This window comes from Rattus norvegicus, chromosome 13, assembly GCF_036323735.1.
Source record: "Rattus norvegicus strain BN/NHsdMcwi chromosome 13, GRCr8, whole genome shotgun sequence".
In the NCBI taxonomy this organism is placed as follows: domain Eukaryota; kingdom Metazoa; phylum Chordata; class Mammalia; order Rodentia; family Muridae; genus Rattus; species Rattus norvegicus.
This window is the reverse complement of record NC_086031.1, coordinates 68,383,398-68,400,073: the sequence shown is the minus strand read 5'-3', so window position 1 is coordinate 68,400,073 and position 16,676 is coordinate 68,383,398. Positions and strand designations below refer to the sequence as shown.

The 16,676-nt window shown below is 48.0% G+C and overlaps 1 protein-coding gene across 11 annotated transcripts in view; it reads right to left on the bottom strand.

Annotated features, from left to right (window-relative positions):
* Positions 1 to 661: 661 nt before the first annotated feature.
* Rgs8 (regulator of G-protein signaling 8) overlaps positions 662 to 16,676 on the bottom strand; it is a 44,335-nt gene continuing 28,320 nt past the window's right edge. For all 11 annotated transcript variants that reach the window (XM_006250015.5, XM_039091040.2, XM_039091035.2 and 8 more), the window contains 2 exon segments: positions 8,262 to 8,428; positions 662 to 5,643 (listed from right to left, as the gene is read on the bottom strand). In XM_006250015.5, the coding sequence (XP_006250077.1) occupies positions 5,461 to 5,643; positions 8,262 to 8,428 (350 nt within the window). In that variant the 3' untranslated portion in view covers positions 662 to 5,460.

Here is a 16,676-nt window from a genome sequence, read left to right as displayed (position 1 = left end):
TGAGATTTGAGGGGTATCTTTTGCTTAATAACCCCCTTCTTCATTTAACCCAGAGATTTTTACCTTAGAAGAAAAATCAACTTTCTACTAGAAGCTGGACCCTTCTCTGGTTTGCTTTTAATTTAATTTCGAGTTATTTGGATTATAAAGTTTCAATGCATCTTTTCACACCACCTGAAGAATAAGCCTTTGGCAGCAGAGTCGGTGGCTCAGTCTCCTTCTGTCCCCTCAGCAGGAGCTGAGCACCAGGCACAAAGACTTGATGACTAATGCGGCACCTCTCGGGGATACGGCCTCGCACAAAGCCATCTCTAGCCATAAGCGCTACTGAACCCACTGCGTTTCAGATGGCCCCAGCTGAACAAACTTCCAAACCGTCGCCAGCCTTTTCTCTCCCAGCATTTTCAAGCCGTGGGTGGCACAAATAAAAAAATACCACCTGGCATTTGTATAGCACTTCACAAAGCCACTCTCATAACCACCCCCTACGCTCAGCCCCGGACCATTCTCAGACAACCCGTGTCTATCCACACCCCTACTCTTCCTGGTGGCCAGCCCCGTGCCAGACACTGCAGGGCTGGGCCACAAGCTCCCCCACCACCCCCGGGGAGTCCACGTGTTGTGTGAAGAGTTTCCTCATAGAGAGTCAGACAGCCAGCAATGTGGGCAGAGAGCGAAGGGCAGCTCGTTCAGGTTTTGTTTATTATGTTCTCACAGCCTGTGTATAGTAAAGGTGAATGTATTTCGCTTTACATGGTAATGAAAGAATTCAATGAGGACTCGGTCGGCCAAGCGGTTTATATGGCAGATGAGCTGCTATAACTCTGTTGTGCTCCGTGAGTGACCCGCTAAGGCTACTGTGGTCGGGACACGTGTGGGGCCTACTCGCCTTTTCCTAACCTGGCAGAGGGGAAGGAGTGGAGGGGTTAAGTTCAAGAAATAGACAGTTTATTGAGAGGACCCAAACCCCAAACCTGGCGAGGCCCGTAGTCCTGTCCTGATGTATCTCATTGTGTCCCACAGCATCCTGTAGGGTCCTTGAGAAGCTATGGGGACAGAAAGCCATCTCTCCTCTTGGCTTCTCCCTCCTTGTCTCGTGCCAATTGACACGGTGGCACAGACGCCCAGCGCCAGGAATATTGGTACCACCTCTCGTTGTTAACTGGAAGGGGATGGATCTCAGGAAAGCTAACATTTGGCAGACTGAAGGTAAGGGTAGAAAACCACAGTTCCTCTTCAGGGTCAATGGAGTTCTGGGGTTCTTGCTAGAAGACCATCCTGTCTATGAATGTGCCCCCCCTCCCACCTTTCCCTCTGGGACACAGAGAAGCAGCTGTCATGCTGGCAGCTGGGGGGGGTCTCTTCTGCCTTGCCCCTTCTTCCTCATGCTTCCCCCACCTTGCCCATCCTCCCCCAGTTCTCATGCCTTCCCCTCCCAGCAGAGAGAGCTTCTCTATGGTCCAGGGCGTGTAGACCTGGCCAGGACAAACATCTGGGCAGATCATTCTTCTGTTCACAGCTTTGGTTTCTCAGAGCAGCCAGTTCTGGGGAAAGCACCAGAAAATAGAGCCCGCTTGCAGCTTCCTTGCTGCCTATCCAACACAGGGTCAGAAAAATTAACGAGGGTTTGAAGCAGGGATCCATGTTGCACTGTAGTCTTGGAAAATCCTCCCAGATTTGATCCTCTCCAGGAAGGGGCACCCTCCTCAGAGAGGTTTGGAAGCTGTTGTACCACGACCGTCACTAATGAGACACTCTTCACTCACTAGCAATGTTCCAGCTACTCTACTGCGTGACCTTGGGTACAGGGGCACAGCCTGACATACAATGGTCAAACACAAGAGTATATGAAGACAAAGGGAGATAGAGTTCATGGTACAGGCCTGGAGGAAGCACTGTGGTAAAGGCCGGGGAAGCCTGGCAAACCAGTTCTCAGTCAAGTGCCCTTGATGCTCCCTGACTTTGACGTACCTACTGACAACTACTTCATTTAGCCTGAACCCAGGCATGACCTCAAAGGAGCCAGTGAGACCGAGAGGCACGAAGCAACCACCGTGAGAGTCAGCTGCAGAAAGGGCAGGGCATCCTTGGCTTAATAGTAGGCTTTTGCCATCCAGGTGGGTTGGCGGGTCCTGTTTTACTCAGTTCTGTTCCTCTTCGTTGCTTAGGCTGCTGCTTCCAGTCCACATCTGCACATTGGCGCCACTAGTGGGACATTATAAAAAACTACTACTCCCTCTGAGCCTCTCCGACTTAGCTACTCTATGGTAGAAACTGAACTGTTTTGTTGTTGTTGTTTGATTGTTTGTTTGTTTTTCTGCTCCCCCTGGCAAGCCTAGTGAGTGGCGAGGTTGAGAACCACTGTCTTGGGCCTTTTTTGTCCAATGCCTGCAGGCCATTCCATATCCAGGAACTTCATTCTTTTGTTCAATGTTGCTTTATAAGTCCCTTGCCTAGGTCTACAGGATCAGCACCTCCTCCGGGTGTGGAAGCTGGGAATTAGCATTTGTGAGAGGCTTTCAAGGTGGTCCCTATGATCCATGCTCACGCTCAACAATAAATGCTGCCTCAGAGCATCACTCCCCTTTCAACCCAGGATGCTCTAGTTGTCGATGACTGAGATCTAGTCACTCCACGAGAGCAACAGCAAACCACACACCAGACCCAAAGCAAGTCAACACTCCAGTGGGACCAATAGGCCGTTCAGGGATGGAAAGCCACGGCTCTGTGTCCTGCTGCCTGGGCTGGCCTGAGTCCGGGGCCAGTCGTCAGCACACTTGCATGACTGGAGCAAAGGAAGACATTAAATGGAAGCAGTGGCATCTTTAATGAAGACCTGGTGAGGCAGATGAGGCTCGTAGCGGAAGAGACAAGGGGAGGGAACTGGGGGACATGGAAGCTTGGAGATGAGGTATGCTTGGATATTGCTCTAGATGTTGTAAACATTTCTCTGTTTCACCACACATCAGAATCTGGGCTAGCATGACTAAAGTGCCTAAGAGGAGGTACCAGGGCTAGAAGCTCTGCACCTTCTATGAGAAGCAGGGGAGATACGGTATGTGAAAAGCTATTTACATGGGAAGAGCATGTCTGTGGTATACTGCCCAAGACTCACAGTTACACACACACACACACACACACACACACACACACACACACACACACACCAGATGCTCCACGGGAGTCCCATAGAGCTATCTGCTCCTCGACACAGACACAAACTCCATGTCCTCGTCTAGCTACAGAACTCAGGATACTCCAACTTGCTCCTTCATACCTCCCACGCGGAAAGGAGTCACCAGGGTGCATGACATCACCTTCTGCAGCCTTCATCCCATCAAGAGCTGAACTCTAGGCCCCAAGTGAGGGTGCCGCACCGCGCGGGTGGAGCCATTTTGAATCGGGATAGTGCCAATGGTGAGAAGGCCCTTCTAGGACGATCCCATCGCTGCAGGCCCAGTGTCATGCACCACAGAGTGGGCAGTAGCATTGGCAGCAGATGCACATTTCATATGTAAACAATGTTTAAAAAATACCCTGTGAGAGAATTTAATCATTACATTAATTCTGGCAGCTTTAGCTAAGAATATTTTTATATCAGGGTGGGGAAAAAAATCTTATGTGCTATAACTAGGAACCATTTGAAGCTTCAGAGGTCTTATTAAATGTGACTGCCACAGGTCCCTTCAGTGTGAGGCCTAGAAAGTAGATGTTCTCTCTCTTCACATCCAGACACTAACGCCCACTCACAGATGACGGTGTACCACTTGGAGGGCAGCTGGCACTAACACAGTAGGACTCAAGGGCCTTCTTGGCCTTGTCTGGCTACAACCAAGGAAGGAACTGATTCCCCAAGACCAGAATACAAACCCTAGAATACTTCAGAAGGGCTAGCACCCCACAAAAGGAGAGTGTCAGCCCAGCCTTCCACCACCGACTTTCTAGGGCAGCCTGGCCACAGACTTTTTCATTCATTCAAGCTGAACGTTCACAGCCCTTCAATGAGCCCACGTTGACTGGTTGTAAATTGTCGTAGCAGTGTCTTCACCACATCCTCGGTTCACCCAGAGACCAGCAGCTTCTAGATTCGTCTTCTATCTTCTGCTTGCTGTACTGAAGATTCATCATCTTCCTGTCCCTGCAGGAGATGGCAGGGACAGCTTTCTCCTGGGCAGCTGTAGAGGTTCCATGATGTTCCTGACTCCTCTAAGAAAGAATATCGCGGTGCATTTCCGAGAGTTCCCCTGGGGCACCGCACAAGCATTGCAGGAGAATTTCCGTAGCCTGGTATTCACAGTGATCTTCCAAGGTCAGTCCCAAAGGCTAGAGACCAAGAAGGCAGCTATTTCTCGACAGCCAAAAGTGGACCCTTTCTAAGAAAGTATGTCCAGGAAGCAAGCTGCAATGAGAGTGTCAGCCTAGGTACCCAGTGTCCCCCATCAGAGTTACATGGCCGGCATGGAAGGAGGAGGTGGAGAGACAGGGAAAGCATCAGGCACTAAGAAAGCTGTCATGCTATGGGAATTTACCTCCCTCTGCCAAGCCGCTTTCATCCTAAGAGATCAGTGCTATGTGATGCCATGGGGAGGTGACGGCACGGAATACATTAGGCAACAGACAGGTTATATGGAGCCGCATTGCACAAAAGTCTACTGATGCTACATTCCCTGGTCACTCCACTTCTAGAAAAGTTCTTAATAGAATTGAAGAAGACTCTTATCTTTCAAAAAGGACAGCTCCGCTCAGAAGCCATGGGAGAAATCTACCAAGACACTTTCTGGAATTGCAAGAGTACGGAAGTTCAGTGAATTCCTCAGTCTAAAGTCTAAAAAGAGATCTCAGACTCTGTCTTGGTCCGGTGGAAATGGATGACACAGCCAACTCCAGGGAATATGTCCTTTGTCAGAGGTTACCCGTCAACATTGCTAGGGAACTGAATTCCAAAGAGACCTCTCTTCTAAACTCTGAGGTCCCGGTACTCACTCAGGTTGGGCCACTGGGGTGTGACAATCCATCATGACTGAGGATCTGTGGCGTCTAGGTACTCCTCCCTTGGGGAAAGGACAAGGTGGAAATCAGGAGTCCTACTGAAGAGGGTGTGGTGTGGAGGTGATGGGAACTGTGTTTGCACTATTTACAAATTAGCCCGGCACAGTGAATCTGCCTTCTCAGTAGAGATGACGGAAGGCATTATGTAGGGCCAGTTACTGGCCCACCCAGAGAAGGGTGACAGCAGCAGTGCTGCCTCTAACCAAAACACAAGTCTGGGTAGAAGGAAGAGAGTCCTGGCTCCAGTAGCTGGGTCATACTTTGGAAAAGCCCTTCATTCCCTTGTCACCCCCCAGCCTTCCACCCCAAACCCCAGCGCCTTTGGATATCTATGACACTTCACGTTAGAATGTGGTCTCGGCAGCAAGGGCAAAAGAAAGCCAGTGACTTTCAAGAGTCCCCATCTGAGGTCTAGCTGAGCCTCCTCTGGCTTTGGGACAGCAGATCTAAGTACATTTTGGACCTCAGGAACCTAGGATAAGAGTCTTTCTCCATGAGGCTGTGGACTTTTCCCTGGGCTTGATCAAAACAAGTCAGGGACGGCTCCTGCATGTTCTTCCTCGTGGCCTCTCGGGTCTGGAAATCGATATTCACCTGGAGATACAAACAGAGAGCAAGGTCACAGGCCCTCGGAGGCCAAGGCACCTACTGGGCAGTGAGCCCATCAATGACAGCATCGTTCTTTAGGTTCACTAATGCTTTTCAAACTGCTTTCCTGGGCTTTATTCCTTGGGATTCCAGAAGAAATGTTGTGGAGGCTGACGTCCAGATAGGCTTAGTTTCATGTTGTGAATAAGGTGAGTGAAGACACGGGACAGCAGCTGGGTTTGGAGGCACCCGCACACCTTAATCCTAGCACCTAAGAGGCAGACACGCTGGGTCTCTGTAAATTCAAGGCCAGTTTGTGTTACATAGTGAGTTCCAGGAAGGCAGAGATATGTAAAGAGACCATGTCTAAAGAAGAAAGAGGAGGAGGAGGAGGAGGAGGAGGAGGAAGAGGAGGAAGAAGAAAGGGAGGGAAAGAGGGAGGGAGAAAGGGAGGGAGGGAAAAGAAAAGTGAGAGGACAGACAGGAGAGAGAGAGAGAGAGAGAGAGAGAGAGGAGAGAGGGAGAGAGAGAGAGGAGAGAGGGAAAGAGGGAGGGGGAGGGAAAGAGAGAGAGAGGAGAGAGGGAAAGAGGGAGGGAGGAGGGAAAGAGAGAGAGAGAGGAGGGGGAGAGAGAGAGGAGGAGGAAGAAGAGGAGGGGGAGGAGGATGAAGAGGAAGAAGAAAGGGAGGGAAAGAGGGAGGGAGAGAGGGAGGGAGGGAAAAGAAAAGTGAGAGGACAGACAGGAGAGAGAGAGAGAGAGAGAGAGGAGAGAGGGAAAGAGGGAGGGGGAGGGAAAGAGAGAGAGAGAGGAGGGGGAGAGAGAGAGGAGGAGGAGGAGGAGGAAGAAGAGGAGGGGGAGGAGGAGGATGAAGTGGAAGAAGAAAGGGAGGGAAAGAGGGAGGGAGAGAGGGAGGGAGGGAAAAGAAAAGTGAGAGGACAGACAGGAGAGAGAGAGAGAGAGAGAGAGGAGAGAGGGAAAGAGGGAGGGGGAGGGAAAGAGAGAGAGAGAGGAGGGGGAGAGAGAGAGGAGGAGGAGGAGGAGGAAGAAGAGGAGGGGGAGGAGGAGGATGAAGTGGAAGAAGAAAGGGAGGGAAAGAGGGAGGGAGAGAGGGAGGGAGGGAAAAGAAAAGTGAGAGGACAGACAGGAGAGAGAGAGAGAGAGAGAGAGAGAGAGAGAGAGAGAGAGAGAGGAGGGGGAGAGAGAGAGAAGAGAGAGAGGAGAGAGGGAGAGAGAGAGGAGAGAGGGAGAGAGGGAGGAGAGAGGGAGAGAGGGAGGGAGGGGGAGGGAGGGAGAGAGAGAGAGAGAGAGAGAGAGAGAGAGAGAGAGAGAGGAGCAAGACTACAAAGTTTGTCTAAAACAGAAGACGTAAGTAAGAGAACAGTGGCAAGAATCTTCAAATCAATGAACCCTAATCAAGAATATTGATACCAGACTAATGTGAATCTCAAGCCATTTGTTAATGAAGGTCCCCTTAAACATTCTCTCTCGTTCTCTCTTAACTACCAAGGTCAACAGATGCCGGATACAGACAGACCCTGGTAAGCATACATCTGTCTCTCTATATGCCACTACTAGGGACTAAGAGCATTCGACCCAACCGTTAAAGACCTTACACCCAAGTCAAAGCTGCCTAAATACAGAGAGCAAACTGTTCAATTCAACCCTCCCGGGGACATGCTGTATTAAAATTCAGGACAGCTATACATAATTCTAATCCAGCAATGAAAGTGACTATAAATATTCATTAATGAGCAATGGCAAATGCTCAGGAGATGTTTTATCTCTAACACTTAGAGTAGCCTAGAAAGGTGAATGACATAGCTTCTCTTATATGGGGTGGGGGGAGTGTGGCAGGAGGCGAGGGGGTGGGGACAAGGCTCAGAGTGGTTCAACAAATTGAGAATGTTCCCACATTGTGGCCGAAATTAGACTGTAAACAAAAACCTTTAAAAGAGGGTTACTTATTCTGTTAACCTCTGCTTCCCCCACCCTCCCCACCCCCGAGCTGGGGACCAAACCCAGGGCCTTGTGCTTGCTAAGCAAGCGCTCTACCACTGAGCTAAATCCCCAACCCCTACCTCTGCTGTCCTTAAAGGCTGTTTATTGCATGCTTGTTCATTTGTTCAGTGGGGTGTGTGTGTGTGTGTGTGTGTGTGTGTGTGTGTGTGTGTGTGTGTGTGTAGGTCAGAGGACGATTGTCAGGAGTCAGTTCTCTCCCTGCACCATGTGGGGTCCTGGAGATCAAACTCTGGTCATCAGGATTGGCAGCAGAAGGCTTTACCCAGTGAGCCAGGCCAGAGGCCCCCAGTGCTGCCTGCATGCAACAGGAAAACAGACATGCATGCACTCCATGGCACTTACTCTTGCAAAATCACTGGGGCAAAAAACACATTCTGGGTAACATGTGTCAGGCAGACAGCAAAAACACTCCTCATATAGGGCCTTCTGTGCAAACTCTGAGCTTCTACTCCTTAAAAGCTACCCCGTTCTCATCAGGATCTCCCGTTCTCATCAGGATGCAAGTCTGAGTTAGGAGGCCCAATGGAATAGGAAGAAATCCCAGGGTATGAATCAACCCCACCCCGCCCCAAGACCTCAGGAGATAGCTGTCATGACAAGCTCACCTCCCGTGGAGCCTGCACATCCACAAACTCCTCAAAGATCCTGTGGGCCTTGGTGACTAGCTTTGCAGTCGACCTGGTCTTCTTGAACTCCTCACAGGCCAGCCAGAACTCCAGGTTCTCCTCGCTGAACTCTGTCTTCAGGAAGGCACGGAAGGCTGCCACCCCATCTATGGATGCAGAAAGAGATAGGAGAAAAGACAGATAGGAAGAAGCTTAAGACCAAAGGTTGCAGATGCGGGAGACACAATACTAGTTTGCCAGCAGCCTCACTTGATGACACCCCTAGGAGCAAGGCATGTTTCTTGTCCATGGGTCAGAGTGCAGGTATCAGGGAGAAATGTTTAAATCCCATAGTGACAACAGTGGTCACTTCTGATTAAACCCTCAGAGTTGACTGCCCTTCCACTAATGCAGAGTTTGCTGAACCCTGAGTCTTCTGGTAAGCCAAGGTAATAGGCACTATACATTCTATACATTCTGTACTCTAACCAAGGTAATAGGCACTATACATTCTATACCCTAACCAAGGTAATAGGCACTATACATTCTATACCCTAAGCTGAGTTCACACCAGAGAGAAGACACAGGCAGTTGTAAGACAAACTGGACGGGAATATGAATGTCTCTGGGCCAACCCTTTACCACTATGGGAGAAACAACCAACAGAAATCCAGTCTGTACTACATCCTGCTGCATGGATGTGTTCTCCATCTCTTTTAGAAAACCTTTGAGGGCATGTTTTGGTGTTTTAGTCTATTCATTTTTTTACTTTGAAATTTGCTTACTGCATTAGATTCTTTAAAAAGTTTTTTCAAAATTACATTTATGTGTGTGTGTGTGTGTGAGAGAGAGAGAGAGAGAGAGAGAGAGAGAGAGAGAGAGAGAGAGAGAGAGAAAGGATAACTTGCAGGAGACTTGTGGTCAGTCTTGGTGGCAAACACTTTTTACCTGCTGAGCCATTTTTCTGGCCCAATTTGAACACACCACCACCACCACCACCACCACCACCACCACCACCACCACCACCACCACCATAAAACAACAACAACAACAACAACAACATTTGGGTCTGGCCCTGGAGATGACTTTCAGACTATTGAGTTTTGTAACAGTTGCATTTCCTTGCTAAATCATCTCACTGAACCAGGTTGTATGCTTTAATTGAGGTTGGTTATAACTTTTCTGCCAATTTATCTAATGGCTAATCCAATCTTTCCTCTTATTAATCAATGTCATATGTATTGCCAAGAGCGCTTCCAGTCGTACACATAAAGAGAGTCACCACCCTGGGTCAGGAGAAAATAACAGCTATTTATAGTCTAGATTTCCAGTAGTTGTTTGTTTGAAAAAGTTTTTAATCAATTGTCCCAACTCTGGAAGCATTCCCTTTTGCTGGAAAAACAATCACACCCTTCTGGAAAGAGTTCTTACAGTGAGGAACACCCTAGAATAAGGTACCAACCTGGTTAAAAAAATGACTCGATGACTGGTTTTGTTTTTTTTTTTTTTTTTTTTTGTAAAATTCATGTAAGGACAAAAGTGTTACCTTTTTTGGGTGCTGGGTATTGAACTCAAACCCTCAGTATACTGTGCAAGTACTCTGCCACTGAGCTATGTCCCCGTCTCTCCCTCTTGGTCGTTTGTTGCTCCCCTAATGTCAACCCATAGCCCAAGCAGGGCTCAGCCTTGTAACCTTGCCTCAGGCTCCTGAGTGGGGCTGAGCTGAGATACCAGGCTCGCTCAGATGATCCTAACCTAACAATCTTCTCTCTCTCTCTCTCTCTCTCTCTCTCTCTCTCTCTCTCTCTCTCTCTCTCTGTGTGTGTGTGTGTGTGTGTGTGTGTGTGTGTGTGTGTGTGTGTTTTTATATATGTGGTGCATACACCTGAGTGTGTACTTGAACACACCTATGAATGGGCATGCTGGGGCCAGAACAAGACACTGTACACCTCGTTGTCTTGAGAGAGGCTCTCCCACTGAAACTGACCTTTGTTTCATGCAAGTTGACCCCTAAGGCCAGCAAGCTCTCAGGAATCCAATATCTCTCGCCACCAATGCTGAGGTTACGGCCATGTGCAGTCATGCCCAGCCAGGAGCGTGAGTGTTAGGGATTAGAATGCAGGTCATCATCATTGCAAAGAAAGCACTCTCACCCACTAAGCCATCTCCCAGGCCCCAGCACCTTTTAATTCCATGTCATCAATGACCTGGGCATCTGATAATCACTGATACATGCCAGGAGAGGGCCCTAGCCAAGACAGCTCAGAGCATTGGTGGGACATGTGATTTTAGGTATCTATTTTTTAATATAATTGTTGTTGTTGTTGTTGTCTGTATTTGCATCATGTGTGTGGAGAGTAATGTGTAATGTGCCATGTGGTCCTCAGAGGATAACTTCGTGCAGTCAGTTCTCTCCAGGCACTTTTATGTGGGGTCTGGGACTTGAACTCAGGTTATTAGGTTTGCACAGCAAGTGTCTCTATCCACTGGGCCATCTTACTGACCCTAAAATGTTTATTACCCTAAAATGTTTATTCTAAAATGCTTTTATTTCTCTTGATTACAAAAAAGTCATTTTACACATCTGCCTTCTTCTGTTTTTATTTATTTATTTATTTAGAGAGACTAACTATGTTGTAACTTAGACTTTCCCTCAACTTGCCATCCTCCTGTGCCTCCCGAGTGCTGGGGTCTTCATCACACGTCGCCCTAAGCAGGTATTTCAATGTCCACCCTAGAACAACAATCCTACAAGCTACAACCTCTTATGGCAAGAGCCAAGGACTTGAGAAAGAAAAGCATTTTCTTCTATTTTAAATAATTTATGACCTATCTTTATTTTATGTACATTGGTGTCTGCTGGCCTGTGTGTCTGTATGAGGGTGTCAGGTCCCCCGGAACTGGAATTACAGACAGTTGTCAGCTGTCATGTGGGTGCTGAGAATTGAACTCAGGTCCTTTGTAAGAACAGCCAGTGCTCTTAACTGCTGAGCCCTCTGTCCAGCCCAGTAAAAGAATTTCATGGGGCTCGCAGAGCTAAGCTAAAGAGATTTAAGCTTTGGTGGGGAGAGCTGTTTTAAAGTGACTAAGTAGGGTGGTCCCACCCTGCAGGTTCCTACATGGAAGGGACATTGTTGTTCACTGCATTGGATAACTGGCTTAGATCACAGCACCACAGGCAAGGCCTAGGACATATCCAGTATGGAGAAGTCAGAATATCATGTAAGGCTCCTTCCCACTGGGCAGGATGAAAATCAAAACCCTCTTGTGCCAGGGGAAGAAGAAGAGACTGATAGGATTTAGGTTCAAGAGAGAGAAGGATGTTCCAGGTACCTCCCATGCCCACTCCTACCCAGGTCAAACCCCTAGGAAAAAAACAGTAGGAACACTGCAAGTTAGGAATCCAAGAGACAAACAATGAGTGACTCCATCTGATACAGATTTCAGACTAGCAGTCTACAAGTTCTGTTCAAGAGGCTGCCTATAGCACAGGCTACAGACAAACACTGGATAAGATATATCAGATAACAAATCATAAAATGGCTACTCATTAGCACCCTGCAGACGCTCTCTTTGGGACCCTCCCACATTCTATGCTCTCAAAGGTCCCCAGGGAGGACATACAGACACAGCTACGAGCTCTGGAGTAACATCAGATTTGCTTACAAGCATGCATGCCAGGAGACAGTCACTGTTTGCAGACGATCCTCTGCAGTGAAAGCTACAAGCAGAGGTTAGATAGGAAGACAAAAGTCCCCAGAAAGGACTGAGTCAGCAAGAGAGGACTCTGAGCAGCAACCTACACAGACACAGGGAAACCCAAAGACCACAGAGTCTCCCCACATCCCTCCTTTTTCTCCGCAGTGACTACTTTTCATAATAAAATTATTTTAACTGATGTATAAAACATAGAAATTACACATAGTGAGGTAATATATGTTCTACACATTGTGTAATATTTAAATCAAACCTTTTCTTGGTGTTAAACTTTTTCAAAATACTTTTAACTTTTAGAAATGTGTAACACATTTGTTTTGGTTTGGTTTAGAGACAGAGTCTCACTCTTTAGCCCAGGCTGACCTGGAACCAGCTATCTTCCCACATCAGCTTCAAAGTCATAGCAATCCTCCTGCCTCAGCTTCCCAAGGGCTGGGATTACAGGTGTGAGTCATCTGTGACTGTGAGTCTGGCTTCTATGACACATTGTTATGCAATATGTAGTCACTCTCCTGTATACCCCAGACCTTCTTGCTCCTTTCCAACTATACCTTATGAACAGCCCTTCTGGGTCCCTCTCTCCCACCTCCCCTCCCTATTCTCCAGAGCCTCTAGCTCCCACTCTAAACCTCGACAAGATCTACTCTTAGGTGCTATGGATAAATGAGGTCATGTGGCACTTGCCTCATTTCCACATACTTTCCACTGCAGTCAGGGAGAGGCCCGGAAAAGCATGAACCATCCTCAAACTGTGCATTTGTCTACACCAGTGCGTCTCAGCCTTCCTAATGCTGCCGCCCTTTAATACCGATCCGAGTGTTGTGGTGAGCCCCCCCAAGCAAAAAAAAAATTATTTTTGTTGCTACTTCATTGTTGGGCGCCATCTGTTGTGGTGAATTAGTTGAACCGCTTTGGCTCGTGGTGGGTCGCACCTGCACACTTGCCCAAGAGCTCTCTGGATTCATGAATGAAGAACAGGTCAGCTTCATTTTGATATGTCTTGACTGGCTCAATGGTTGGGCATTCCTAAAACTCCTGGTAGCCAGCAAACACTCTCCTCCAGCCTTCCTGACTTAAGACCTCCTAAATCTATATTTTATCTTTGCTGTCCTGGCTCCTTCTGGGCAGCTCCCTATCTTTGCTGCCCAAGGCACTTCTGGGCAGCCCTTCTGGGGGCGCTTTCCTTCTTGTACATACATTTCAGCCATTAATTCCCTCCTGTTCCTTCCCTGCATGGTCCGCCCTATCCCTTCTCATGGTGGACCCTCTCCTCTCCTTTCTTCCCCCAGGAACCTAAAAGTCCTGCCTTTGTCATCCTGCCCAGCCATTAGCCATTGGCTCTTTATGAATGAATCACATTCCAATTGGAGACAGAGACCTTCAGCATTTGGACATGAAGATTCCCTTTTAGGGGCCGAATTAAGACAAAGCATTAGAACCAATTTTCAACACCTCATAGCTGTAATCTTGCTACTGCTATGACATATAAGCAAATATGTGTTTTCTGGTGACCCTGTAAAAGGGTCAGTTTACCTCTAAGAGGTCATGACCACAGATTGAAAACCACTGGTCTAGAAAACCTGGGAAGTGACTCAGACGAGCTCTGACTGTTTGTAAGCTAGAGGGAACTAAATTCCTTAAATGGGAGAGTTCAAGTTCACTGTCTCATTTCCCTCCGAACAGAAACAGATGCTTGAGAATACACTTAATGGAGTCACAGATAAGGAATATTACATTTCTGCTTCCCTCTACTGTATTAGTAAGCAGCGCTTTATGGAAAGACTATTTTGCTCTCTAGGGCAAAGACCTTATCTCTCTTCACCTAGATCCCAGCTTTGGTGGGTCTTGGTGGGGATAAGAAGAGCTTATACCTACACTGTACTCTCTGGTGTGGCTCTCCTCCCCAGTTTACAGAGAAGTCTATGAAAGCTGAGAAAGAACTCGCCTGACCTCATAGCTGACAACACACTGCATTAGGGATTAAGGGTTATTAACCATAATAACAACTCCATTTTTACTGATTCATGCAGTCACTCTGTTAGGTGACCTGGCCATTCCAACAGATGCAGAGAACAGACACAATGAGGTATTACACACACCGTGGGCTGAGAACCAACACATTTCTTTTTGCATCCAGAATGAAGATGCGATTTGACCAGCCACCTCATACCTCAGGCACCATAACTTCCCTACATCACCTCCAACATGAGCCAAAAGATCCTCAAGTCGCTTTTGCCAGATACTTTGTCATAGCAATAAGAAAATTAACCAGTGTACCAATAAAAGGTAGGTGGAGCAAAAGAAAAAGAGGAAATCGTGATCAGGATGATTATGATGTGGTGGGTAATTTAGACGACAGGGAAGGACAAGGCGCCCTGAAGGAACCCCGAATGCCCTGAACTGAGTCTACGTTGGGAACAAAGATCTGCAGGGAGAAGCTCCTCAACTGCTGGGGGAAGTAACAGAGAAGGAAACAACATGAAAGAAGGAAGGGGGTGATGGAAATGATTCCAGGAAGAGAGAGCCACATGTACAGAGGTGAGAACTTCAAAACACTCATCAGTGTAATGTGGAACCCTCTAGAAAGATCGGTAGTCAATGAGATCAAACTCGCTTTCAGACAGGCATTCAGAGACCTGTGAAGGAGCCAGAGAGGAGGAGGTGGGTGCGCAGCCCTGCACAAAGGCGGGGAGAGAGAGCTCTGCATGAAGGAGGGAGTGGCCGGCCGATGTATGCACAGGCTGGACTGAGAGTGCTCCGTGCCACTATTGGCAACAATTGGTTTAAACAGTGTCAGGGGTGTGAGCGGCCCTGGCTGCACCTCAGTAGAACAGAGAAGGGGAAGTGGGAAGGAAGTGTTCATTCAGGTGTCTCTTGAAAGAGATTTAGGGGTTGGGGGGGATGGAGAGTGGACAGCATAGTTAAGGGGAAGCCTGAGATCAGAGATGTTTCTGTTTGCTTTCAGGATACTTTTGATACATTTAAAATGTTGACATGCCAGAAAAGACTTGTTGAGTATGACGAGTTAAAGAAAGGCTTGACCAGGAAGGCAGAAAGGTGGCCTGAGCACACAGTTCCGACGGAGAGAAAGAAAGACGACTATGGGACAGTGCAGAGGAGCCTCAAGTTTACGGTGGGAAGGAGGAGTTCTATCCAACGATGCTTGTGGGAGGTGATGGGCTAATGTTTATTCATTTAGGAGTTGGGTGCTGGAACTCTCTTTACTGTATCTCAGGCTTTTTCTTCAAGATCATACAAAGCCCCAGATGAATTAATTCTCCCAACAATGCTGATCCCAACAATGCTGGAAAATGCATCCCACATTTTCCACAGGAAGATACTAAAGGGGTTGGTGGTTTGCCTCAGTAGGTTGAGTGCTAGTCTTAGATTAGATGCATGAAACCTGGGTTCTGACCTCCAGCAGCCCGTAACACTGAGTGTTACAGTATGAGTCTGTAATTCCATAATCCCAGTGCAGGAGAGATGGGAGGCAAGACAATCATAAGGTCAAGGTCATTCCCAGCTGCCTGGTGAGTTCGAGACCAGCTTGATGAGATGAGGGGGAAGGGGGAAAAGAGGGGTGGGGACGAGAGTAGAGAAAGGAACTAAAGCTTAGAGAAGTTGAATAAGTGGCCCAGCTACATAGCTGATATGAACCAAGAGGCCTTACCAGACCCCCATGACTCCAGAGCAAGGTCTTTAGAGCCATGTTCAAAGAAGGAAAGTAGCAGGTAAAGGGAGTCCTGGGCGAGCACAAAGCTAGCATTGGAGAAGGTAGGTCTTGCCGAGAGACTGAGAAGAAATGGCAGGGTTTGCCTTCCTTAAGGATGAAGTAAACAAACCAGTGGTGAAGACAGAATCAGTCAGGGGAGGGACATATTTGAGATACATCCGAGGGGACAGCCTTGACCTTTATTCATTTGGGGGTGAGGTTGCTGGGAAGGAGGCGACTCTCAAGTACTAGGTTCTGCAGTACAGCACGTAGAAGTCACGTGAGATCACCACCTCGCCTTCCAGCCAATGTAATGTAATGAGAGCAAAGGAATAATATAAATAATGAATTGTGTCATGATAAGTGCCCCGTGTGCTATGGGGGGTGGGGCACCTGAGAGAGTAGCACAGAGTCAGAGCAGCCGCTTAGTTTAAGGGACATGAACCCAGGTGCAGCAGGGCGCACTTAGAAAGCATCGTGATAACTTAGACTCTGATTCCTGGAGAGAGCTTCCGCACCCAAAGAAGGGAACAGAAACTTCTCCAGCCAAGCCCACACTTAATGTGACCTCGCATGACACATTAGGCCTTACTGATCTCATGATCATCACTGTAGAAGGACGGAGTGGACTTGAAGACACTTTCCAAGTAGAGTTACTGCTCTGTTGTGTACTTAGACCTGTACTCATCAGTCGTCCCATCCCCTCCTTCCCCTCAACACCATCATTGCCACATGCAGAGGACTTACTCCAGGGTCATTGTCATCTTAGCCTTATAACCTCATGCATCATGACGTCAGTGCGGTTAAGAAAGGGTTCTGGAGCTAGAGAGATGGCCTGCCGATAAGTGTATGCTGCAGAAGCGTGAGGACCTGAGTTCAGGTCCTGTTTCAATAAAATAAGGTGGGTGGCTCCTGACAAAAGACACCTGACCTCCAACCGCACTTGCACACGTGTGCTTGTGCATCTGCACATGTATGTACACACA